This window comes from Chinchilla lanigera, unplaced genomic scaffold (genome assembly GCF_000276665.1).
Source record: "Chinchilla lanigera isolate Chin_1 unplaced genomic scaffold, ChiLan1.0 scaffold00103, whole genome shotgun sequence".
Taxonomy (NCBI): domain Eukaryota; kingdom Metazoa; phylum Chordata; class Mammalia; order Rodentia; family Chinchillidae; genus Chinchilla; species Chinchilla lanigera.
This window is the reverse complement of record NW_004955504.1, coordinates 6,631,877-6,658,791: the sequence shown is the minus strand read 5'-3', so window position 1 is coordinate 6,658,791 and position 26,915 is coordinate 6,631,877. Positions and strand designations below refer to the sequence as shown.

General features: G+C 43.9%; 1 protein-coding gene across 2 annotated transcripts in view; it reads left to right on the top strand.

Moving 5' to 3' along the window:
- The window catches only part of Sema5a (sema domain, seven thrombospondin repeats (type 1 and type 1-like), transmembrane domain (TM) and short cytoplasmic domain, (semaphorin) 5A), a 348,199-nt gene that overhangs the window by 33,154 nt on the left and 288,130 nt on the right, over positions 1 to 26,915 (top strand). For both annotated transcript variants that reach the window (XM_013505908.1, XM_005407077.2), the window contains exon 2: positions 24,404 to 24,598. In XM_013505908.1, the coding sequence (XP_013361362.1) occupies positions 24,501 to 24,598 (98 nt within the window). In that variant the 5' untranslated portion in view covers positions 24,404 to 24,500. The remainder of the gene's footprint in view (positions 1 to 24,403; positions 24,599 to 26,915) is intronic.

The window sequence follows — 26,915 nt, the reverse complement described above, 5'->3', positions numbered from 1 at the left end:
TCATGTTCTAAACTAACATTGATGCCTTTGCTGAACTTGGCTGTATGTACCCGCTTGCCACTAGGAAATGTTTATATTTGCACAAATACTGCTGTTGTGGCTGCAGAGTCCTCTGAGACAGAACTAATTTGGCGGTGTCACTTTAACCGTATTCCATTTATTTCTGACAAGTGCTTTCCTACTTTTCTGGCCACGTGAGGCAGAAGATACCCGGTAGAGTCATCGCACATGGGAACTAGAAGCCAGAGGTCCTTTTCTTCCTGGTGGGTAAGGAGTGGTGCCACATAGTCACCAATTCGTGCCATTTCTGCTGGCCTGTGAGCGCCCGTCTCTGGTTGGCCTCTGCTGCGGATGTGTAAAAGTCCATCTGGCGCAGCCGAGTCATGGTGGCCAAGCCACCTGCACACAGTCATATGGCCAGTGCTATGACAAGGAGTCCTAAGTGACCTAGGAGAGAATCAAGCATATTGAAGTCCACACTTTTAAAGGAGAGTGGTAGCCCATCCACAATTAATGACCATTGCTGTGCACCCTGCCACCCTCTGGACATGACTTAAGTCCTTCTCACCTTATAACCAGGCAGCAGGATTGGTGGGGGTCTCCTAGTTGTCCCTACAGAGACCCAGCACCTCACAGAGCTGGAGTTAATTAACCACAACTTTCACTTTCGTGTCTGACCCAAGTATGTCCACTCCAGGTATGCTATTTGTTTCTCATTATCTCCTCCAAAATCACCTTGGTTCTGATTTGTGGTGTTCACTTCAAGCAGGGTGAATGAAAGCAAACCAGCCTCCAGGGCAAGGTGCTGGGCCTTCTGCAAACTAGATTTTAAATATTTACTTTCAATTAAGAAAAGTGATTTCTGATGAATGGAGCATGTGCTGAGCCCGAGGTAGAATTCATGGCTCCCGGATGTTAGGAATAGTTTTTACAAGAATACTCGGGCAGTGTAAATGATGGGGATCCTGTGGAATTCTCAGTCTCTGGCAAGGCTCTTTTGCCATGAATCCTTTCCTGTTATGCCCATTCTCAGAAATGACAGAAATGCTGTAATGAGCAGGGTGTTTTGCTCACCCGATTTTTTTTCCTGACGTGTACAAACACAGTTTCTGAGAGCATTCCTGGAGTTGGTTGCTTGGGCCTGTTGTTTCATGGTGGGATAAAATAATAAATATCTTACTTAATATTCTGTAACTCTAGAAGATGCTTTCAAACCACATGGCTCCTCATTAAACTGGGTGAGAGAACATGCTCAGAAAAGTAATTATCTTATATTTACTTTTTTGAGGGGTAGCGGGACAATCTCCTCTGGAATCTACTACATTTCCAAGAAGGGAGAGACTCAGTGCAGTGACCATTGCTTTTTAGTGATGGTCGCAACATAGCATCCTCATCACATAGATTAACCTTTGGCCTCTCTGAGGGATCACCTGAGATTGCCCACCTGGACGTTCTTAGTGTTTGCTTATTCATTAATCAGTCACCATGTTCTTTCTGTGGTCTCAATAACTAGCTACCAGAGGTTAATCTAAACATAGTTTTTGGCCCTGATAAGAGGAAATTGTCTTCAAATTATGTGTCCAGGGAAGCACTGGAATGGGCTTGTATAAGAAGAGCTTTTAGTTACAAATTATTGCAAGTGTGCATTTCAAAATAGCTTGATTAAGCTTATGTATGCACACAGCACCAAAAATTATGTATATGTATATAGCATTATATACGATAGGTAATACACAGCATTAGAGCCTTCAGCTGTATTACTAACTCTGTAAGTGGTTTAGCCTTGGAGGAAAGATTTATTTTTGGTATAAGAAGGATATGGGCACCTAAGCTACAATTTGGGCTTGGTTTTTAATGTACATAGAGTGGAGAGTGCTATTTTCAAACACTTGACTTTATGACTTGGATGAGAAGAAAAACATTGATGTCCTCTGCGTAGGTTAACCTCATGGTAGGCTGCTAATGAAAACATGTATCACCATAGTTCAGGACCATGTGACAGCTCTGAATTTTGTAGATGGGTAAATGAGTCTAGGCCTCCTTCTAAAGGTGATTCACAGCAGAAGTGGAATGCAAACACCCTGGAGTTTTGTACCCAGACCTCTGCCGTGTCTCTGACCAGCTCCAGTGGCAGGAGAAGTGTGTACAGTTTCTGTAGATCTTTTCTCTTGCTTTTTTCTTCTGGTTTATGAAGTTGTTTCCAGTGCACACACTCTGCACACTGGCAAAGGGTAGTTAGCTGAGGACTGGCCCACCTTTTCAGTAGGGGATGGTATGGTTTAAAATTGTGTCCCAACCTTCATTATAAACTGACAGCAGATGCATGTTAATCATTGCATGCTGGTCACCATGGTGATGCATGTGAAAGATTCAATATTGTAATTTTCCCAGCAGTCCACATTGAAAGTACGATAATCACTAATTTCGCCATCAGACAGTTCAGCCTTAGAGAAGTGGATTAACTTTCTCAGTTTTCCCCAAGGCTGGGGGCAGGAGGTGGTGCAGGGATCCAAGTTCATCACGTCTCTTGAGGGGCAGAGGAGCTCGACCTGTCAGTCTCTCCTTTGTCTGACAAGCTTTGATGACGTCCCTAGAAAAGACTATTACAGTAAAAAGGTAGAGTAACAAGAGTACTCTTGGCCACAGGCTTGTGTTGTGTTGGTTGGGGGAATTATGCTCGTCAGCAATGACGTCACTCTGGGAGTGGAGCACAAAGGATTTGTACAGTGGCTCTTAGTGTGAGGTAGAAGGAAGAATGAATTCTCCTGTGAGAGGAGCAAGAGTAAATACCACTGCTGTCATCTGTGCATTGCAGATGAGTTCCTCAAAGTAGGAGGTAAAGGAGAAAAATGGTCACTTGGAAATGGCTTTCAGGGCATAAAGAGCAAAGGCCTGGGAGCTGGCATCTGCAAGGTGCTGGGTCACTGCTGCATGGTTGGGGAGGGGCAGGACGAGGGTATGGAGTGACAATTAGCTCCATCTCGCTGGCCTGGCTCAGGGCGGATCCCTGGACCAAGTGCACAGGGTCTCGGCAGAGATGCTTACACCACGTTGGAGAGAGAAGAAGGGGAACCAAGGCAGAGACGCTTCATCCAGGACCAGGGTGGGGCAGGGAGAGAAGCGCATCCCCCAGGTGCTGTTTGGTGGCCCATGAGGGTCTGTGGTGAAAATGTTAAATGCATGAACCAGTTGCTCCTCACATATCCTTGACAGGTAAGGGTACTGATACCTTTAGATGAGGAAAGAAGGTTGGCAAAAGTCAGTACTAATAAAGTCATGAAGACAGGGCAGGGCATATGCAAACTCACTTCTGTCTGATTCCAGAAGTAGTCGAAGAGCCAGTGAAACTAATCCTTTTGAACAGCAGAATCCTAGTCATAGTGTCTCTTCTGAAGTTGGGGGTGAGGTTGAGACAGGCCACTTCTCACAAGCCTGGAGAGAAGTCAGTAGACCCTTGAGGTAAGGTGTCCAAGTCGGTCCCTCCAGCGCTGGAGTTGTAGACAGACAGTAGAATTACGTAGTCCTGTGACATGACCTACATTACTTGACTGATGTAACAGCATGTAGATGTTTTGTGGGCCCTCCCTTATGATGCTAAGAAAAAGAGTGGAACAAAAGACTACGATTGTGACATCTCAGTCCAGTGTGTGTCGCTAACCCTTGAAAGCGCGTGGTAACCCCCAGGGAGGGCCTGGCTTTCCATGCCATTAATCAGTGGAGACAACTGTCTAACAGTGCTGTGTGGGGCTGATTGGACTGGGACCAGTTCACTTGATTTATGAGCACAAGCTGAAGCCAGCATCCCGGGCTGCCTGGGCTGGGGTCTGGTGATAGTCAGGAGGAGCAGCTGTTTGCTCTGTGTCCTGCTGAGATAGCAACCAAGCTGGGCCAAGTCTCATCCTTTAAATTCCTTAGGAAAACTCGCGTGGGATGACTCTTTCCCAGAAAATTCCCATGAGGATGACAAAGATGTATTGAATTGTGATTTGGGGGACACTCAGTATTCTGTGATCTGCAATGCTCTTTGGACAGCTCTCCCCACACTGTAACCTTGGGTGGGAACAGTAGAGGAAGGGTGAGTGTGGCACGTGAGAGATGGAAATGGCACGTGTTCACGGTGCATCTTGATCCTTGTTACTCCTAAAGGAGGAGAACCAAGCTGGGACTCTGAGACACCGTGAACCCTTGGCATTGCATGGGTGCTGAGTGACTGAACTTCCCATTCGGAAGTGGAACATGTGGCCCTGAGGTGGTTCTGGGGCTCCAGAAGAACATGTGCCTGCATCAAGGGTACACAGAGCACACACTCTCTTTGCCTGACACATGGGCACTGTGTGCTGCATAGTAAGATACCGGAGCATTTGCAGTTTACACTTCGTTGAAATAATATGTCCGAGCGCATGGGTACAACCAACCCACCTTTAAACCTACTGCTTCTTCCGTCTTGCTCGTCTTGGTGACAGTGACTAAGAGTGACGTAAGTTTATAAGACAGGCCTGCACCAAGTGCATTAACATTGTGAGAAGGCTGGGGAAGAAAGGGAAGGTCTGTGACTTGAGATCGGGTGGCGAAGTGTGGGTGTAGTCACGAGGAAGGGTCTCGAGGGGCCCTGTGCTGTGCATTTTGGAGATGAGAGTGGCTTCTCAGGCTTGGAGCCAGGGCTCTTCCAACACAGTTATTAAGTGAACAATAGAGGTGACACCAACCGTGTGGTACTTTCTAACACTAGATCATGGAAATTAGGAAATAATTTGCAATTATAAATAACGTGCAGCATTTAACTCGTTGTGGAATCCATCGTTCCCTGAGGATGAATGGCAAGAAGCTCTACGGATGCTGGCGCATTTCAGTCAAACACGTGCCATGGCTGAATCCACTGGAAAAGAACGTCAGTTTTGTACTGCTTTTTATACAGCCCCTTGACTGCTGTAGATATATCTAACTTACTTTCCACACACCTGTACTGTCTATGCCAGGCCTTGGGGAGCCTGAACTTTGAAAGGAGGAGCGCTCTCCTTTATTCTGGGCTCCTTACTGTCACAACCACTTCTAGGTGCCACTGCTGAAGCCCCCACCCCAAAACTGCACAGAGTGCCCCGGTCCCTCCTGGGAATCAGCCGTATCCCAGCTTTCCATCCCCACCTGCTTCTGCTGCAGCCACCCTCACAAGAACCTGATCGCTTAAGTTGGATTTGAAGCCTTTTGTAAAAAAACATTATCTTGAGATTAAGCCTCACGCCAACACATCCACCCTTTTAACATTTTCAGCATTTTTCTTATATTCACAGCCTTGTGTAACCACCACCATCACTAATTTCAGATTATTTTAATCATGCCTTTTAAAAAAAACCTGTGCTCATGGGCAGGCCCTCCCCACCCTTCCTCCCTTCAATCCTGGGCAATTGCTAATCTCCACTCATTCTTTTTGAATTCGCCTTTCCTGGATATTTTATATACATGGAATTATAATGTGTGGCCTTTTGTGTCTGGTTTGTTTTATTTAGTTTGTTTTCATTGTTTATCGGCAGCGCAGCATGTGTCAGCACCCCGTTCTTTTCCTGGCGGAGCAGCGCTCCACTGTGAGGGGCAGCACCTTTTCCTCACTGGGTCTCCGGTCATCAGCTGATGAGACTGGGGCACACTTGGCTCTTTTCCACTTTCTGGACTCATTATGCACAGCACAGCTATGGCCACTCACATAAAAACATTTGTGTGGACATGTATCTCTACTAGATGTGTTTTAAGGGTGGGATTGCTGGGTCACTGGAGTTCACTTCTACATGGACAGATATTTGAGTACTGTCTTACCTTTGAAACATTGCATGCATTTTACAGAATTTAGGGGTGAAGGGAGAATGAGAGGGAGGGGGTAGGAGGAGAACAAGGATCAAGATGAGCCATGAACATGTGCCATTTCCCCAGGATGAGTGTATCTATTATGTAATGCAAGTACACACTAATCAAAAAGGGAGAGGAAGGAAATGTAATGCCTTCTCCTGCAGTAATGATACGATGTTTCTGCAGCATTATCAGGCTCCCCAAGGTGCTCAGTCTTTCTCACATTGGTGACATGGAATTTCCCAGTGGTTTTGCAATCAGACTCATGTGAGTTCAAGTCCTTATACTTTCACAGTGGCTGATAACCTGGGATTAGAGGTGCATTTCTCTGAATCTGTTTCTTGTCCCAATTAAAGGTAAATCTGCAATGCTCGAGCGCTTGAAGTTTTTCATGTCATTGCACGCAGCAGTGGTGGTGTTTGTGTGGGTGAGTTTGGGAAGTGGAATCCACTTCTCACCGGGAGGGCTGAAGGATTTTGTAGGTGGCACACTCTGCAGTTCTGTGGTGTCCTAAGGTACTCAGGGCTTCTGTCTGGGGCAGCATAGCTCTCCTCTTGTAAGGTAATTGTTTTATCAGTGTGTATAGTCTTGACTCTTTCTATAACCTTTCCTGCTGTAATCTGTGAGAATCACCATTAACCACTGGGGAAAAATATTGCACAATAAACCGGGTGTTTGAAAGGTTATGATCTCATTGTATTTTATCTTGAGTATGATATGTGGGAGAAACTCACAAGATAAACAGAGATGCCAGCTATGGTGTCTTTGAGCACATTAGCTTGACTTCTACTTAGGGAGTTATGGATGGCTACCACCAATGCACTTAATTCAATCTGGAATTTGATGCCACACTAGCCTCATATTTTCTCTAGGCTTCTGAACATCATAGTGTTTTTCTTGATTTGTTTTCTAGCTTTCACTTCAGTCAGCAGGACTTTGGCCAATATGCTGCTTCAGTAAAAAAAAAATCTAATTTAAATTTCAGTTTCCTACTGGGAGTAAAATCTTCGGCCCTGTGGGACTTCATGTGGAGAAGTTGGGTATATTGTGTGGTTCTGTTTTATTTCTCTCTCTGGATGATGGATTAGCTCTCCCTGTTGGAGCAGGTCCTCACAGGTGCCAAGCTCTAGGGCATCGTGAGCATCAGCTGCTGCTGAGTTAAGGGAGGTCATTTGGGTGGTGATCTCCCTCTGGTCCTTTAGAAACTAGTGAACATGTTTTTGACACCACGTTCTATGTTCTAGATGCCGTCTTCAAGCAGTATGGGTAAAAAGTTTACTATTCCTAGACTTACTAGAGGCACTTCCATCCCCCTGGATATGAATTAGAGAAGGTGCTTAAGTTACCACTTTTTGATTCTTCTCTGTAGCATTTTCTTAGCAAGATAATATGCCAGTTTTATTGATTATAATAATTGTCCAAGCTCATTTGCAGTTATCTTGCAAAAATAACCTCCTGAAGTATTAAAACTTATGTAAAACCATGTATTGCAGAGTTAACGGTTGGGTCTAGTTCTCTCCAGGTGTTAATCACAAGAGGAAATACCCACATTGTCATATCTAACAACTATTGTGGACCTCCAGTGGGCCCCATTTTGCTCTAAGTGTTTTGCATGGAGTAATTAGGTCCTTCTAACCATAAGGAAAGGCATGAAGATTATTCACACTTGAAGATGGAAATAGATATACAACTTGGTGAGTGGGTGAGCTGAAGTGTACACCTGAGTGTTGTAACTGGAACCCAGGCCCTACTGTTTGTGGATTTAGCTGTATTTCAGTATGAGAGTGTTTGTATGTGTTCATGCACATACATGCACATTTGTGGGTGTGCACCTAGCTGATTGGAGGATGTGTGTGCACTTGTTTATATGTTTATATGCACTTGTTTATATTTTATAGGTATATAACATTTAAGGTCCTGCCTAACTATTTAATATATCTTGAACTTGACATTTAGATTTCTCTTAAACTAATGTTTGGTCTTTCTCATATGTACATATGATCCTCTACTTACAAGGAGATGAGGTCTCCATAAATCCATTGTAAACTGAAAATATCATGGGCTGAACATGCATGTGGGAAGCCTGTGTACTGCACACCATAGGTTAGCACACTGGAGCTCAGTTGGTTTTCCCGGGAGATCTTGGGACCTACTGAGATCTGTGGCTCCTGGCCACTGCCCAGTATTTCCTGAGAGGATTAGGCTGAATGTCTCTAGCCTGGGAAAAGATCCAACTTCCGGATTCAAAGTACTGTTTTTACTGAGTGCACGTCTCTCTTGCACGAGAGAGACAAAGTTCAAGTGGTATAAGTCAAACCATTCTAAGTTGTGGCCATCTGTAGATGCTTCCAAGTCATGCATGTAGCATAGTGATCAGAGATGGATGGATAGATCTTAGTGTAAGCCTTCATGGCATCTATGTCAAAACTATACCTGCGCTTTGCTTTAGTCAAGTAGAGTAGGACAGAAGATGGAGTGACTGTCATGAAAGAAGTTATGAGAATAAGAAGTGCAGGACCCAGACAGGGCCACTTGAGGAAGGACTAGGGACCACCAGGAAGGAGAAGAGGGGAGAGGGTAGGGTAGGACAGGGCCCAGAGCCTTGATAGGATTCTTTTGGGAAGGAAGGGGTGAGATAGTTGGATCCATGAGATTAGTGCCCAAACTAGATATGAGGTGTGTTGGAAAATACTGTGAATATTTAAACTAAAAGAAAATACATGGCCACGTGAGAGACACTGTCATTCCTCCCCTTCCCAGTACCGTCCCTTGCTTCACACACACTTATCCCATCATTCTCGACACTTTCCGAAGCAGTTCTAGATTTCTTCTGCTAGCATATTTAGTTATGCTGTTGTGGTTTCCTGAATGTCTTGAATCAATTCAAAATGTTTACCTTTCATAGTCATTTTGATTTGGGGAAGAGTGAGAAGTCGCACAGGGCCATATTCGTGGAACGAAGTGGGTGGGGGCACACTGTAATGTTTTATGAACCTGCCTTTCTGTTGGATGGCAGTCACCATATTTTTGGTCACACTTCATAAAGACGCTCCTGGAAGATGCTTTAGTCACTGTCTTCTCACTGACACAAAACACTCAACAGCCACACTTTGAAGGAAGAGAGGTTTGTTTCGGCTCTTATTTGATGGCATGGTGAGGGGGAGAAGCTGTTTACTTCCTGGCAACCCGCAAGCAGAGGGAGAAGAGAGAAACCAGGGAGGGAGATCAACCCTTCGGGTCACTCTCCCAGGGACCCCGTTTGGACCACACTCTGCTTCCTCAAAGTGAGCCAACAATACCGCCTCCACAGTCCAGTCACCTTTCCGTTGCCCGGCTCATGCGCACATGGGGGTCTGGGGCGACGTCTAGACGAAACTGTAACAAAAGAGCAGTGGCAGAGCCGCTTCAGAAAGTGGCAAGAATGATGGGATGTGTGTTTGAAGCAAGGGAGAGTATTTTCGGGAGGAATAACGGCAGTGTCACTTCCTCCAATAATTTTTTAAAATTTAAACATTCACTGTACCTTCTGGTCACACCACACAGATCTGTCTGTGCAGGGAGGTGCCCTCCAGTGGGAAGCATCTGACTTTTTACAATGGGGCATTTATGCCTTACAGCAGGGCTGAGACAATCACTTTGTTTCGTCTCTCAGGCTGCTGTCTGTATCACCGCGGTCACAGTTGGAGGGAACTGCAGGGATTTACCCAGCTGTAGGATTAAGTGTAACACTTTGCCTCTTCCGTGTGATGTTGCAGAAGGGACATTGCATCTCCTCTGTCACCAGAAACAGGCTCCTGCTCAGAGAGAAATAAACACTTGTGCTGTGCTTCCTTTCAGGACTTTCCAGGGGTGTGCTACTCACCCCACAAAAGGCAACCAGGAGGACCAGAGCCCAGTGTGGCCACGGAGGATGGGGGTGTTTGTCAGTGCCTGTGGGTTTGAGCATTTCCTCTTTGCATAAGCCACGAGCTTTGCATAGAGAGTGTATCAGATAAGGCTGGAATCCCAATTCCCTTGCCTCTGAGAAGAGTGCTGTTTTTCCCCAGGTGACATGAGTCCAGAGCCAGGAGAGTGAGGTTCTGGCGGTGGCAAGGTCTGCCTGTAACTCACACTTCCCCCTGTCTGCCACTCAGTGGTCCGTATAACTGCTCTTCACCTGGTTTAATGAAGGTCCTGGGAATTCCCCTTTTTGTGTGGAGAGCACTTAGGAAAAGTTGGCCCCTGCTCTACCAAAGTCCGTATTTCCACACCACTCTCTCCTCCAACCCGTCCCACGTTCTCTTCTTCCATGCAGCAACTGTACTTTCCATCGCTTTGATTGTCTTACACCCAGGGAGTGATGAGTGCTTTGAGTGAGTGTGTGTGTGTGTGTATATACCTTTTATTTAGCTCATAACATAATCCATAAAAATCAATGCTTCCTCACTCATTTATTTTAAAAGTAAATATTTTTTCTTGCTTGAAGGTAAAAATTAATTAATGCTTATTGAAATCTAAACAATACGAAGAGTATTTTTTAAAGAGACGCCTGCTACCTAGGAATGAACCTGCTTTTCTTTGCACCTCTAAACATAAAGTAGAAATTATTTATTTGGTTTCAGTTCAGTCAGAAATTGCATTGTTCTTTCTCTCTGTCTCTGTAGATAAATAAATGTCTACATTTTGTTTTCATTCAACGTCATTATTGGATTTATATGTCAGTGTATAGAGTTTTACACATCGGGCTTATAATGCCAAGTACTTAATAGGGTGGATACGCCATGATTTATGTGGCCGCCTTACTTACAAGGCTGGTCTTTTCATTTCCAGCAGGTAAATGCATTAGCTGCCCCCATTCTCAGTTAATTCTACCTGGAGACTGCATTGCATTTTTTTTTTGCCAGAAGTGGGCTCTGTTTATTTCCAGCGCATTGACGTGATTTCTGTACTTGGACAACTTTCTGGATGGACAGCCCCCTCCCATATTACCTGCCTCTCTCTTCCACTCTTCGTTATTGCTTGGTTGGCTGATTCATTCATCACACAGTAGGTCTGTGTGCTGCACAAGGCCCTGTGGTGGGGGTTCACAGGCCCTTCTCTGCTCACTTACTCTACGTGAATGCTGGGTAGCAAGCCCCGGTGTGGAGGCAACATGCTCTCACAGCTTTTATTAAACACCAAGCTGCTTTTATTGTTCCTTTTTAGGAAGGTTCTAATTTCATTGCTGGAAATTTCTCTTCTTCAAGCATTTTTTCTTAACCTTTACTTGTTTGTATTTATCAAATCTTTAGGGCTTCCTAATTGCAAGAAAGTAGCCTAAGTTCTTTCAAATTTATCCTTATGTTTTTATTTTTATTTATTTGTTTTTTTTGGTACTGGACTGAACCCAAGGCTCACACTGCACTACACTCTTAGCCCTTTATGTATTTATTTTGTTTTTGCAACATGGTCTCATTAAGTTGTCCAGGTTGGGCTCAAACTTGCAGTCCTCCTGCCCCAGCTACCTGGAGTGCTGTGATTACAGGTATTCAGATGATTTTAAGCTTTTGTTTTTATCTCTGCATTCCAGAAACTAAAGCACAATGGCGGAGCATGCAATGCATGTATTGATTATAATAGCCTAAAATTTGAGCCTCTGCCGTCTTGGTGCAGCAGGCTGAGTGTCCCTGGGGTTCTGTAGATTGAGGAACTCCATGAATGGTTCCTAACCTTTGAACTGCACAAGCAAGTGGTGGAGGTGTAACATCCCACACCAGGCTATAGCCCCTCTGTTGTTTAAAGGTAACTTGTAAAATGAATGCCATCTGTCATTCCTTTTTCTGGATTTATATTTAGGAATTGTTCTTTTATCTATTTTCATTATCCACACCACACAGCTTTTAATATTTTGAGATATAGAAGTAAAAACACTTGAAGATACCTTCTCAACCACAATGCCATTTACATAATGTTCTCTGTGACCTTTCCACATTCTGGGCTAATAGAGTGACAAACACAGTGTCGCCTTTTCCAGAACAAGTTCATGCCATAGCATCAGTCCCGTGCTAACCACTAGATGTTTCTGAGGCGGCTACTTCAAGGTCTTTATTGACTTGTTCTTCCAAAGTCTCATCTACTAGGCTGCCTGTAAACTAATGTGAGAAGCTCTGTGAAGGTCGCTACTCATCGGCTACAGGAAATGGGCCGCATGCTGTAGCTTTATGTGATAGCCAGCATCATGGTCTTCTCACAGAGCTTATCCATCACTTGGACACACACTGTGTTGACCGTTGTTCCCTTTAGGATCTTGTCAATCGAACAGTAATATTTATATGCATTGTACTGTGTCCTAGGCATGGAGGTTGCCAGAAAAGAAAATGCAACGTCTGTCATCTTTTTAGTATTCTAAAGGGCTAATGAGAACACGAACAAATACACGCATTGATTGTAATGACCCACATTCTGCAGTTCCTCGCCTCGAAGCTTTGGTGCCCTACATCTTTGTGATGGCAGAGGGCAGAGGCCCTGGGGAACATTTAGCTGTGTTCGATCCAGTCTGCACTTCGTTCTGTTCCTATTCCTGAGCCTCCCAGCCTCACTGACCTTCTCTGAGGGAAATAACTGTGTCTTTGCCCACTTGGGGGTGGGACTGCTTTATGTATTTATTGTTTACTGTGTACATTGCAGGTGTATGGCATGAAGTTTTGCATACATATGCATGAAAAGAACAAAGTATGGAGATCATGATCTCATCTTTTAAGAAATCTTACACTGCAGGCTATAAAAATGAAAAAGCCCACAAATACATCAACTGAACAATTTGAGGTTATTTTACCAAAAAAGAGGAAATAATAATGGAATCTGGTAGAAGTAACAGATACTGTTATTTACCTATTTTAAAATCATCATCACTGTTATTATTATTACTGTTTTGGTTCTTTGAGACAGGGTCTTGCTATGTAGTTCAGGCTGGTTTTGAACTCACTTTGTAGCCCAGGCTGGCCTCAAACTTGCAGTGATCCTCCTGCCTCAGCCTCCTGAGTGCTGGGATTACAGGGGTGCACCACCACACTTGGCACAGACAGATACTTTAGCTTACCTGGCTGGGAAGGTTTCCTGGGGTATTGACATCTGAGTGAAGCCTGGCTAATTGGAAGGCTGCACCTTGGTGGAATCTTGAAAAATGTCTAGGACCCAAGGACCAGCTGGTGCTGGCTGCAAGGTTCTGAGCTCTATGAGGATAGAGGCCAGAATGAAGGTCCCATGTGCATGTATGGGTGTGAATGTGTGTTATGTGTGTGCATGCATAGTATGCATGTGTGCACACATGTGTTATACATGTGCATGACCGCATATGCACAGACATGTTTGTGTGTGCATGCATGTGTGCACGTTTATGGCTTGTGCAGAGTGAGTGAGAAGGCTGGGCAAGATGCAGAGATTGACGGGCTGGCCACAGGGCAGGGCTTGTTCACTGGGGTCGGGGATTTGCCCTTTCAGGAGGTCTGCTACCGGATCTGTAGGAGGATTTTAAGAAGGCTAGAATCATTCAATCACATTCTTTCTTAACAAATTTGCTCTGTGCAGCACAGAAAATAGACATTTTAAGGGTGTAAATTACCAATCCAACAAAAAAAGCTTCTGCCAGTCCACGGGAGGGGAGCCTGGCACTGGGCATGAGGAATGAGGTGAGCGAAGGTGGCAGTGGGACACATATTTCGGGGAAGGGATAACAGTGTTTACTGGTGGTGTAGAATATCATGGGGGGATTAGAGAAATCAAATGTGACTCTGGCTGTGACGAGGGAGGTTCTGGCAAGAAGCAGACGCGAGGAAGGGTCAAGTCGGGATTGTTTGGTCAATGTCCATTTGCAGGTAACTCTTTGTCTCAAGCAGGGGCAAAGGAAGTTGATGTGTAAATTTATGTTCAGTTTACTGACGCTATTCAGCCACTTGGGATTGAGATTGACCGCCCCCTAGGAAGATGTGAAGAAGGTAAACAGAAAAGTGCTCTTGACACTTGGGTGACTGCGGCAGAGTTCTGCCAGGCTGGTGGCATTCTTGTGGGTGGTGCTAGAGTCCCTCCTGCTCAGTAAATTCTCTGGCTCCAGGGTGGACAAATGCTGCTGCAGAGGGCTCTTTAGTGACATTTCTGTGCTCAGGGAAACACGTTCAGGCCCAGTGGGAAGACAGCTGGTAGAAGTAGAAATGGATCATTTGCACTTTCAGCTGGATCATTCATTTGTTTAGCTAGGCCTCCCATCCCTAACAAAAAAGAGTGGTTGCAGAAACAAGGGATGTGCCTTCTGAACAGCAAGCTGGTTCTGGTTTTGAGGCGTTTGGAGACTTACTTGTTAAAAATTTCAGCTCTTCCATTTAGCTGCGGGACCTCTTTGAGCCTTGTCTCCATGTCTGCAAAATGCAAGAATGATTATATATATGTTACGGGTTTATTTCATGAAAATAAGAGATGGATGAGTATGGTACATAACCTATTTTGCAGTTTCTTAGTATTTTATTATGTCTCAATCAGTGCAAATTTTGTTTTAAATGTTTCAGTAATTTTTAATTTAGCATGAATTTCTTCTTCGTATTTTTAACACACTCACCAAAGCAATCATTGTTACCCTGGAATTCTGGCTTGTTATATTTTTTAAGACTGATATATTTGAGTGAACTCAAATATACTAACTTTTCCATGTTTGGTACAGTCCGTCTAAAAGGTATTGTTAAACATACATAGAGTTATTCCCAGCTAAAATCTGAAACAACAGATCTGGGGCCTTTTCACAAAATAGTCTCATTTTTCTAAGCATATCAGCAGTCTATTATCTGTAAAATTATCTGATGCCACTTCAAGATATTTATGTTTTCATCCTGGAAGAATGAAATAGTAAATATAGTTTTGCTATGAATTGGAACGTTCTTTTTTGTCCCTTGTTTGGTGCCATTCTAGTGGATGGTTTGTGCTGCAGCAACTTACCACGACCCCTCAGGGTTCCTACTTTCGGTTCTATCTTCCATCTGCTTTCATCTTCCCAGGCCCAAGAGAATGCCTCCTTTTAGCCCGCCTGCCTACAGTAATCCCTCCATCCTTTTGAGCAGTAATTGGAAAATTATGACATTTACAAAGGACATTTCTCAAAACCATGGGAATTCATGTATTTGGACCAGATGTTAAGAGAATTTTAATGAGCTGATGAAACATCTGTGACAGTGAATGGCAGAGTCAGAGGAGAAAAGGAAACCTGAATAGCATTTTAATGGAAGGATGCCTTGTAAGGAAGGAAAAAGGTGTCTGTGGATTTGCATTCTTTCCTCCATCAACTCTTTTCTCAGATATTGATGGCTTGTTTGTGCTGTGTACAATACTGTCCAGAGACTGGGATTCCATGCACCTTTGTAGAATGAGTCATATATGCAGCTAACTGTAGGGGGAAGCAGGCTATAATAGAAATGAGCCTTAATCCACACTGGGGCCTGGTGGGAATGGAGGAAAGTAGAAAGAAACTCATTGAAAGCTGTTTAGAAGTGATGCTTCAAGCTTAGGACTTGTCTTGGTTACTTTTTTCTCATTGCTGAGACAAAACACCTGATGCCCAAAATTAAGGAAGGAAAGGTTTATTTAGCTCACAGTTTGTGGAGGTTTCAGTCCATACTTGGCTGGCTCCAAGGCAGAGTGGCACATGGCAGAGGGCAACAGTTCATGGTGGCAGAAAACAGCAAAATCAGCAAGAACAAAAAGGGGGAACAGCAGCAAACAAGGCTCTTTCCCTCCCTTATATTGCGTGCAGGCTACCCACCCTGCTGCAGCCGGTGCAGAGTGGATATAATACTGCTACACCCAGTGCAGTGTGGTGTTGCACTCACATACATAATCCCATTGGGCCATGAGTCAATCACAAACTCTAGAAGCCCACCCCATGACTGCACGAGGCTTAGGGGAGCCATCTAGACACCATAAGAGGACTAAAGGGTGAAGGAAGAAAACATATATAAATAACTGAAAATGGTGAGAAATAAAAAGGCTTGACCAGGTCAGAGAATAGGCCTGGGCCAGGGAGTGTTGTCAGGATACAGGGAAGACATGAGGGGTGCGTTTGGGGGATGAAGGAAGGGAAAGGTGGCTGAGTCCATGGTTGTGAGCTAGATGTCTGAGTGGGTGATGTAGTCAGCTGGGAGAGGGAGTGGACATTACAGACACAGCTGGTGAAGACAGACCTTGATGTTCCCTAGGAGAATGGGTGTCTCTGCCAGGTTTATTTGAAAACATCTCTGTCTTGGTTATTTTTCTCATTGTTGAGACAAAATGTCAGATGCCCAAAGTAAGAGGAAGAAAGGTTTTTTATAGCTCACTGTTTGTAGAGGGTTCAGTCTGTAGTAGGCTGGTTCCAAGGCAGGGTGGCATGGCAGAGAGGCATCACAGAAGAGAAACACTTCATGGTGGGAAGAAAGTTGGAAGGTAACACAACAGAAAGTAGTGAGGAAGCAAGCAGCAAGTGACAAGTCACCCCAGCAGCTCTCTCTCTGCTTATTCTATTCTTTCCAGAACATACACCCTTACGGTGGGCAGCACTCACACCCAGAGTGGGCCTTCCCATTTTCCACTCCCAGAACTACGCCAAAACAATCGGTGGACTAATTTACTAACCATACTGCCAGCATCACACACTTAATGCCAGCACCACACACTCTAGATCCAGCCACCTCTGGAAATCTCTACCTCTATCTGCATTAAACTTCGGGGGATATCTAGACACAAAACACAGCAGTCTCTTGATTCATAAGTCTGCGTTCTTGGAGAAAGTTGTAGACTTTGGAGTAGGCAGTTTTTAGAAAATCTGTACAGTCATAGGCAATGAGTTGATTGAGGAAAAACAGGAAGAGTCAGAAGATGCTGGTGTGCACCATTTACAGGACGGCTGGGAAGCAAGAGTTCTGGACTTGGTAAGAACACAAGGGGACGGAGGTGTTGTGGCAACCAGGGTTTGAGGATGTAGTCAGGAGACAAGTCAGTGGTCTAATATGGAGGTGCATAATCTTACTGGTTGCATAATCTTACTGGTTTTGGCTAGCAGGAAGTGACGAGTGGAGATGATAGAGTAATGGCCAATGTGGTAGCATGCTCTTGCGTGTTGGCAAAGACGTTCTACCTTGCAATTAGCAAAAAGGAAACTCACTGTCCTACTATTGTCCATTTTAACTGAGACATGTGAGGGCTGTGACTAGTAATTTCACTTGTGAGTGTCATTTAGAACCTGGTTATTTTATTGTGTCTGTAGGAGTTTCCCACCTTGAAAAAAATGTCTCTGCATAAATCCTTCGGCAACAGCCCGTGTAGTTATGTTACCTCAAGGTCTCGTTATTTAGGTATTCTTTTTCTTTTTGTTTCTTAGAAAGTGCTCTTGTTGGTTTTGCTAACATAGAAGTAGAGTGAATGAACTTCCGCTTACTTTTAAAACCTGCTGACAGATAAAATTAATATTGCTTCTGTGTAAATAATAATCTTATCTAATGGACTTCATTTATTTTTATTGTTCCTCCAGGAAATCTGGGGCTAAACAAGGGAAAGAAGGTAAAACAGTAGTAACAGTTCCCTTGGAAGAGAGATATAAAGTAAGGTTACTGCAGCTGAACCATTATGGAAATGTATAAAATAGTTTAATGTTTGCTTTTTCCAATTTTATAACATGAGGTCATTTTATGTAGCCGTAAAATTTCTTCCCACCTTAGTTCAGGTATGATGACAATCTGTGGGTAACAAAGTGGACTTACTCAGTTCTCTGAAGGTGCCAAGAAGCCGTGTTTCTCTACTTAGAGGTGATCAGTGTTTTCATTAGCATGTTCCTAAAATGTTTCACTTGATGCTTTATTATAAACTCACGATGGTGAAAACTTGGCAGTTAGGGTTCCTGGTTAATTTAATACAAAAAGGAACTAGTTTTTAAACAATGTGCATAACAATGGAGGATGCAGTGTGTTGAGTTAACATCTTATTCCCCTCGTAGTTTCAGTATAATAGGAACACTTTAATTTTACCGTATTTCCCCAAGAAGAGAATATGCACATATTGGCATTGAAAAAGGTCAAAAGACTCTATTTGCTTAAGTACCTTGCTATGAATTTAGATTTATTATTTTATTGATTTTTTAAAATTGAATCCTATTTCTTGCTCAGTACCTGGGATATGTGACACCCCTGGGAGGAAAGAACGTAGACTCATGCCGTGTATTCTTCCCAACCCTGGACTCATCATGGGCTTTGGTTCTCCTGGATGGCTTATTTGTCTTTGAACACTCTAACTTGAACCCCTTCAAAGATCATAGCTGTTCTCTACTCCCACCGTACACAGAGAATGTCTCCTTCTTCAAAGCCTTTGTTCCCACTTCTGTTTTGTATTTATCAAAAGGTAGGTTTTTACTTGGTGGGCAGCTATGAAGCTCTGAAACTACTGCCTCCTTGACCTGTTCCCTGCCTTGGAGTGCTGTGCCCAGAGATGGCACCTTTGATAGAGGTGGCTTGATTAATACACTCCCGAGGTGCCACTCGGCTCTGCTCCCGTGACCCTTCCCCTGGCATTCGCTATGGGCGGCATGAGGGAGTTCCCGGGATGACTTAAGCCCCGTTGCCTGCGGTCATGTGTGTGGTTTCACAAGAAGAGCAGAAGGCCAAAATATGCAATACAAAGACCCAGAGGGGAGCGGAACCCGCCTCTCGCACTTGCTCTTCTGTGGGCCTTTTAATCTACCTGAGCCTCAACTGTCCCTGCTTCAGAGTGAGAAGAGGGACTAATGATTTTGACCTCCCCTTGCTCTTGCCACATTCTGGGGTCATTACTCTTTTCTTGTGTCATCTGTACAGGTGGAGTCAGCCAGCTCACAATGGGGTGTGCTCAAGAGCTGGGTGATTATAAGTATTAAGCAGGATGCTGGCTCTGTTATGTCTGATTCATTCGTGTGGCCCACTTGGCATGTTAGAGCGCGTGAACTGGGCGCTGGGACTGCATGTTGAACACGGTTGCTTTGAGTATAAGATGTTGAAACTTGCAAACATGAAAAGCCATGCACCTCTGCAAGGCAGCCTCTGCTGAGGAAGGGTAACATGGCAGGTGCTGTGGTCTTGCATTCAGGAACTGCCATCATGGGCTGGTGATGACGGATAACGTGAATCATGCACCCTCGGTGGCCTGGGTGGGTGAGGGCCCATGGCATCAGCAAGTGTGCAAAGGAGTGTGCAAGCTACCTCCGAGGATTCAGGCTGCACCCCTGGCTTTGCAGTGTGTGTGGTAGGGATGTGTTAGAGCTGAGTGAGGAAAGGGAACAGCATGGACTTTGGAAAGCAGGGGAGAAATTGTGGACTTTCACTTTGAACACGGTAAGGCTGTTCTCCCGATAGTTGTGCAGCTGACCCTGTGTCTGGCCATGCTGGGGTGCTGAGAGTGAGCACAGGACAGTTTGCTTGTAGGGTGGAGTGATTCTTCTTGCTTCTGTGGCTTTCATTGTAAGGTGAGCTCATTGTCTGGGTGAGTAGTTCCTCTGATCGCTTAGACAGAGTCAAGAGACAGAAGGATTGAAGGCGAAACACTGAGCATCTCCGACCCGGAGCGCTGGCCCTTTGTGTTTCTGATGTTAAAAGAAACTGATTTAGGAGGCCCCGGGTGCAGCCATTGTCTCGCACGGTGGCCCCAACCCTGCAGTACCAAGGACTCTTCTGCTTCCCACAACCAGGGACGTGGCTTCTTACATCCTCTCAAAGGCCTCCTCGCTGGTTGGCTCCATCTCCTGCCTTCCCTGTCCTCTCACTCATGAAGTACTGGATGCTGTTGGGTAGGGCACAGACCAAGGGATCCAGTTAAATCTAACTTCACAGTGTTCCTCACGAGCAGCTCAGCCTCGTCTTGAGAGAGAAGCTCATTCCGCTTAGGCTGGATCTGTTTGTATTAATAGCTGTTTAGACACTGCTCTGTCAGAAAATCTCCTTGTATATGTTTTCATTCCTTTGATTTCTTTTCCGTCTGACAGCACTTTTATTTTCTAAAAGGAACAGCTATTTTCTGTCCCCAAAGCCTTTCGGGTTGCAGTGTGGGTGTGAATGGGAAATGTTATTTATTGCTCAAACACTTATGTACAAAGTTATACTTATTTTGATCCAGCTTATACAGTGATCCGCCCACACCAAGAAACTAAGAAGAACGCTTCAGGGGGTTTGAAGTAGATGCTACAGAAATCCTTAGATTTTGGAGTCCAAACTGGTCCTTTGTAACAAATCTTCATGCCAGAAAAATCATGTGTATTGATTTGCCTAATATAGATTTTATTGTCCAGAGGTGGGAGGATGATAACAGAAAAAGTTTTATTGGAATTGATCTGTTGCAAATTCCTTCATAATGTATTTGTCACATGTAGCAAATAAGTATAATTAACATGACTTTTGTTTTTACTGAAGTTTTTCTGAAATGACTCAATGCACATTCAGTTGGGTGCTTTTTAGAAGCATGTTTTGAGTAATCTTTCAAAGTGATGATAGCTTAATTTCATGTAAATCAGAAGTGCTCAACAAGAGATAGTTTCCCAGTGTCTGGAGACATTTGTTGTCGCCAAAACAAAGACAGAAACCAAAAACAGAGCAGTGCAACTGGCATCTCCTGTGTGGAGGTCAGAGATGCTGCTAAAGGCACAGAAAAGTCCTCAAACAGTGAGTGGTTGTGCTGAAATGGCAACAGTTCCGAAGTTGAGCAGAAAGCTCTGGTGTAGGTTGGGCCCCTGTGCCCCACCGAGAGGTGAGAACTCTACCATCCATGGACCTAGGACCTGCGGAGTTGAGGGAGGAGCTGCAGAACATGGTCTCCTATGGAAGGATGCTCGAAAAAGCCCATGCCTGTCCCTGAACACTGCAGATGCCCTTCTCTGTCACCAGCGCAGTTCATAGCACCTTTCCCAAGTGGGCTGCTGTGGTGCCTCAAACCTCCTTGGTCTTCACAGAAATAAATTTCTCTAAAACAAATCTATTTAGAGACACATCATCCCACGTCAGAAGTCTCAGGTCAGGAGGATAAGGGAGAGTGGGCTGCCTCATGTCTTTCCCTCTGGATCTGAGTAAGAGAGTGGCCTCCAGTTTTGAAGGCTCTGACTCATTTCCCAGAGGTGAATATCATATTTTTAATTTTGTAACCCAGGAAAATCACACTTGTCCGTCCATGGTCCATTCCAGAGCCCTGTGCCTGGGGACCATCAGGCCAGCTGTCAGACAGGTGAGCCTCTGGATTCCCGTTTTCTCGGCTGTTCCCCTGCTGCTCCCATTTTCAGCATCTCTTGCTCCTACAGAGCACAGACTCCTGCCTTGTCTTGGTGTGCAGGTTATTTACTTGCTTCTCTGCCCAATCTGAATATGGGAGCATTCGAGAGTCTGTTCCATTCTGAAAGACCTCAAAGCCTACTTGCTCTGGCAATCTTAGTTCTGGTGAATCCTTACTACACTTCTTTGTGCACGTGGAGAGGCGGCTATGCAGTTGGCACTTAAAAAATATTGAGTGGATGAGAGACTTTGAACATAGCTGGAGCATCATATCTCATTAGTTTTTTTGATATTGGATCAAGTCCTATGAAATTCATCAATTTTTTTCTTACATTTATTTATTAATGTTTTGTATTTGGATGGAACCAAGGGTCCTGTGCATACTAAGCACATGTGCTGTCCCTAGCCCCTCTACTCTGTAAAATTTCCATCATCATTTCCTTATCCTTTAGAAGACTTTAATCCAGCATCTGTTAAAGGCCTTGCTCCTGAAATCATTCCATTGAAAATGGAATGTAAACATGAGTTTTGGGGGATATATTCAAACTGTACCAATCTGTTTCATGTATCCCAACATTTTCCTGATTTTTTTCTTTTAATGTTTTCTGACTTCACTGATTTTTTTGGTTGATTGAGCATTAAGGGGAGCCATCCCTGCACCTCTTCCTCTCTCGGTTCCTTGCCATGTGGGTCCTGTCTTCTGTTATTGCTGCAACTCTTCCCTCCTTGCTGACCACACTGACCACGGCCTGGCTGGGCCAGGGATCTCAGTGATCATTGCTTGATGCTTTGAAGATGCAGGCAACCTGTCCTCTGCTAAATTTGTTACTTCTGTCTGCACCTGGGAAGCACAAGACCTAGCTTGACATTCAGCTCCTGATGCTCCTCTCCATTCTACTTTCCCATCTTCTGTGGCTACATCTTTTGATTACTACTTTTTAACAAACGACTTTCTTAATCTTTATTTCCCTGATGCTTCCCCTTTGAAAATATCAGCTGGGTTTATGATTTCAACCATGCTGAACGTTCTATCTTATCTGTGATTTTTTTCTTTCTGACCACCCAACCTGGAGTTTCAGCAGCTTACTGCATTTCCTGAAATATTCATTCAGCATCTGAAACCCAATGTGTACTAGACTAAATGACAATATTCTCATGTAAACCAAACACTTCTTTTAATGATCATATTTATTTATTTATTTTTGGTACCAGGAATTGAACTCTGGACCTTGTGCTTGCCAGGCAGGCGCTTATGCCACTGAGCTATATCCCAGCCCTGATCATATTTAAATGAATGACATTCCTATCTGCAGCGTCACTTCCATTATCAATTTGGACTCCATGTTTGCCTGTTTGCTGTGTGCTTTGGAAGTTTAGGAGGTTAGCACAGCAATCGTTATATTTTATATTTTATGGATCTGGAATTTGGGCAGAGCTCACTTGTGTGACTCTGGCTGTAGATTTCAGCTTTTGTCCCATAATTGGAGCTTTGGCAGGGATGACTAGGTAACTGGGCCCAGAAGGACTGGTAAACCATGACACCTAACTGTGATCTTTCTAACATGACAGTTTGGAGGTATTAGACTTATGACCTGAATAACAATCCCCAAAAGAATGTGTTTTCAGAGACGGGAAGTAGAAACTGCCATTCTGATTAAGCCTGATCTTGGGAACCAGCCTCCTTATCTGTCCTGTTGTAAATGAGTGATTACTGAGAAAAGCTACGATAGATACAACCTAGATTCAAGGGAATGAACCTTGACCTGCATCTCAGTGGAAAAAAGTCAGAATCTGTGGCCATCTTTCATCTGTTAACATTCGCCAATCTTGCCTTTTCTCTTTGTCTTTACTTTTATTCCCATTGGCAACATCTAGAATCATACCTTCCTTTATTTCTTTTCTGAACAATTGCAATAGTTTCAAAATAATGTATCCATGTCTATGCATTTTCCTATGTTCACTATTGTGAGAATGACCTTATGTATATTTCTTCTGAAGTTAATGTACTGTGATGGTTAATTTTGTTTGTCAAGTTCATTGGCTTGTGAGGCACCTGGTGGAATAGCAAATCACATTTCTGGGTGTGTTTGGGTGAGTCCTGGACGAGTGACTTTGAGGACTATATCTGGTCCCTGACTCCTTTCATCTTAGGTGCTTTTCCTTTGTACTGTGCTTTCTGGCAACCGTGAATTGAGCAGCAGCAGCTGCCTTTGAACCATCTAACCATGGACTAAACCTTCTGGAACTTGAACCAAAGTAAACCTCTCATCCTCAAGTTGTGGTGTCAGGTATTTTGTCTCAGCAAAGCTGACCAACACATGTATTATAGTAGCTTCTTTCCTGGATGTAAAGACCTGACACCTTAATATAATTTGCCTTCCCAGTGGTAACTCAGTCTACTCTCTCAGCATTTTATCTGCTCCCCTTTATGGTTGCTGGCTTCTGGATAACTGTAATACAACATCTCCAAACATGTTGTATGCTCCAATGTGCCGTTCATCCTCTTTCCCTGGCATGGAATGACCTTCCAGAAATCTCCTCTTTATCCTTCAGTGTTAAACTCAAACATGAATTCCTCCCAGAGCCTCCCGGTGATCCCTCTAAAGGGCAGCACTACTTTCCCTGAATTCCCAAAGCACTCCTGTTCCTTTTTGTGCGTTTCTAAGAAGATGGATTCTGGTTATTTTTATAAGCCTATCTTCCTTTAAAGCTTGCTAATCTTCTAAATTGTTCATAATCATTAAAGTTTTCCAGCGTTTCCAACACTGTGCTTTCATTTCACTGAGTTGCTGTTGAATCTAGAGTCTATTTGAGTCACTTAGTCTCTAGCCAGAACTTTTGCAGGCCAACACATGTACCGATTATGGGTAGTTTATGAGTTAGGCAGTGTAATACTCATCAGGTTTCTGGTAAGACAGTGGCAGTGGCTTTATTGTATAAGGTATTTTGGATGTGAAAGGGGATGGGCAGAGATTACTAAGGTTTTCATATTTAGATCTCTATGTTTGCACAAGAAATGATGATAAACTTCCAAGGGAAAACCACTCAATAACCCCAACCCTTTACCGGCTTTACTTAGAAGTGATCAGGGTGACTCAGTAGAGTTAAAAGTAGGTTATTTTGTAAAATTAGAGAGATGTGTACTATTTCTCTGCCTAGCTCTCATCTCCTAGAAAAGAACTAGATTGTCGGTGTTCCCTAAGGTCTCTCAACTCACAAGTTAGAGCAGTGAACTTAGTGCTAGCGTCTTCCAAACACTGCCCTCCAGAAAACCTGAGCTCATCCTCACCGGCTTGTTCTCTTGTGTGTTTTAGGTACTTTTCCCACATGAGGGGCGAACCAGCTTTGTAGAAGAGAAGAGCTTGGAGCCAGAGACGCCTTGCCCACCATGAAGGGAGCCTGCATCCTGGCATGGCTGTTCTCAAGCCTGGGGCTATGGAGACTCGTCCAGCTGGAGGCCCAGGATGCCCAGTGCCAGAGAGCCGAGCACCCGGTCATTTCCTACAAAGGTGAGGAGCAGGAGCGCTCTGATTGCAAAGCCACCACCTAAGTGCAGATTCCGTGGTTACTGGCAGAGAACACTGGTACCTATTGCTCTACTGTTCTTCCACTCTTGATTTGGACATTGTTTAAAATAAGAGCAAAAATTTTAAAAATCCCTCAGAAAGTGATCCTTCCCTCATGAAGCTTCCAAGAAGGGACTGCTTTGGGTAGAAAATCCCGTCATTTGAGGCCACCTTCAGTTTGCAGGTGCTGCTGGCTTCCTAGGCATTTGAGCCAGAGTGTTAAAAATACGACTCACAAAAATAACAGAAAAAATCCAAGTTAAACCCAAAAAAATCTTCATTCTGGCTTTTTCTAGAAAAGCCTTCATCCTGCCACAAAATTCATCCCTTTGCCTTCATCTGGCATTGCTTGGCAGCAGAATTAGTTCAGTGTCTCACGTATCTCCATGAAATTGTACAGTTAATTAACTAACTTTCCTTATATCTACTCATTTTATTCTTTCATTCATCAAAAAAATTTTAGTGTCTTTCTACCTAGGCTACTTGAAGCATTGAGTATGAAGATTCTTGGCCCTGCACTTGTTGAGTGTTATTATCAGCCTAAAGGAGACCTTGGATTTTCTTAATTCACTCAGCAAGTAGCTTTATAATTTGTTAGTTTAAAAACTTTATAGCATACATTTTAAACATACAAAAACAAGAATCATGGGCGAAAGAAAGCGCCATCCTTGTACTTGTCAATTTTATGCTCATTGTTTTTTCTCAAGTGAAATCCCATCCATGTTCCACCTCATACTCATTGAATTATTTTGTGGGAACTTGAAGAAATCATATAATTTTATCTACTATCATTCAGTCCATAACTCTCAAAGAAAAAGACTTTACAATACTATTATTATAAGAAAAAGAATCCCTAAACAATGGTGATTTGGTGAGATCATGAGTTATTCAGTGAGCATGGAGAGACCTGGATGGTTTCCTGATGACTTGCACCTTTGGTTAACAGGGGGATCAAATCAGGATCTCTGTAAAGTCCGTCCATGGCAATTTGTTGGCTTGTTGTTTGAGCCTCTTTTGTCTGTTCCTCCTGCAGATAAGTTTTAAAGAAACCGAGCCCTTTGGCTTGTGGGGTTCCCACAGTCTGGATGCTTCACGTCCCGTGCACATGTTCTTCTGTTGCGAGCATCCCTCCGAATCTGCAGTGCTGTCCAGGTGCCCGTTAGGCTCAGGCTCCTGTCTCTGTCTTGCTAGTGGCAGTGAGCGCACCTGCTGTGCACTCTCCTTGTGCCTCCCACTTGGGAAATCACGTCACTGGCCATCGCGCCAAGTGTTCCCGTTCATTCGTGGGACTTCATCTGGGATTTTCTCATTTTATTATTCTTTCTTCATCTCATGGGTAGAATACTCCTGTACAGACTAGCTTTCGCTCATCCACTACTTACGTATCTTCAAGGTTCAGCTAGGAAGTCAAAGCAAATGCCTCCCCCACCCAAGTTTTTATGATGAGTAAGTTGGTTCTCTGACATCCAGCGAGTCAAAGATTGATCTTCCATGGGGCCCAGTAAGATACTTTGTTTGCTTTCCCCTTCCCTCATCTGACTACTAGAATCATTACGTGGTTGTCAGCATAACTGGTGCATGTTAATCCATTCCAGCTTTTACCCTTGTAGGTGGTGAAACTGTGGCCTTCTAGCCCAGGGAAACACCTTGAGGTTGTGTTCTGAGTTCTTCTGACATCACCCAAATCATTTCTGATCGCCTTTTCACTCTCTGGGATCACAGGATGTTCCTACCCCTTTCACCGATTTCCTGCTGCAGCTCTGGGAATCACTTATTTCTCGCTGCTTCAAGCACTAACCATGTTCACTGATTGTTCTTTGTAGTGTGCAGTTCCGAGAGAAACATTTTCAAAAATAAAATGCCCCAGAAGCTTCTCTGATACTTTCAGCTCTTCTCCAGGGCTCCAGGGCCTTTCTCGACCTTTGCTGTCTACGTCTGCTCTTTCTTCCCCACTCAGAATCCTGTGTCTGTAGACTCTCAGGTGTGCTCCTCCGCATTTTCTCACAGCGCATGCTCTGCTATTGCAGGATGACAGCTTCATGCAACCTTAGCTGCTTTTGATTATTGGAAACCTTTTAAGATGACTTTTTCTCTTCTTTTGGCCCTTGGTTTATATAGTTTGCTGGGGAATTCTTGCTTTCAAGATCACTTGAAGTAATTTCCTTCCATGTAATTATGCCACCAATCCCAAAGTGAGTTAATTTCTTTTATTTAAATTAGCTTTTTTTTTTTTTTTTTTGGTCTTCCGGTACCGGGAACC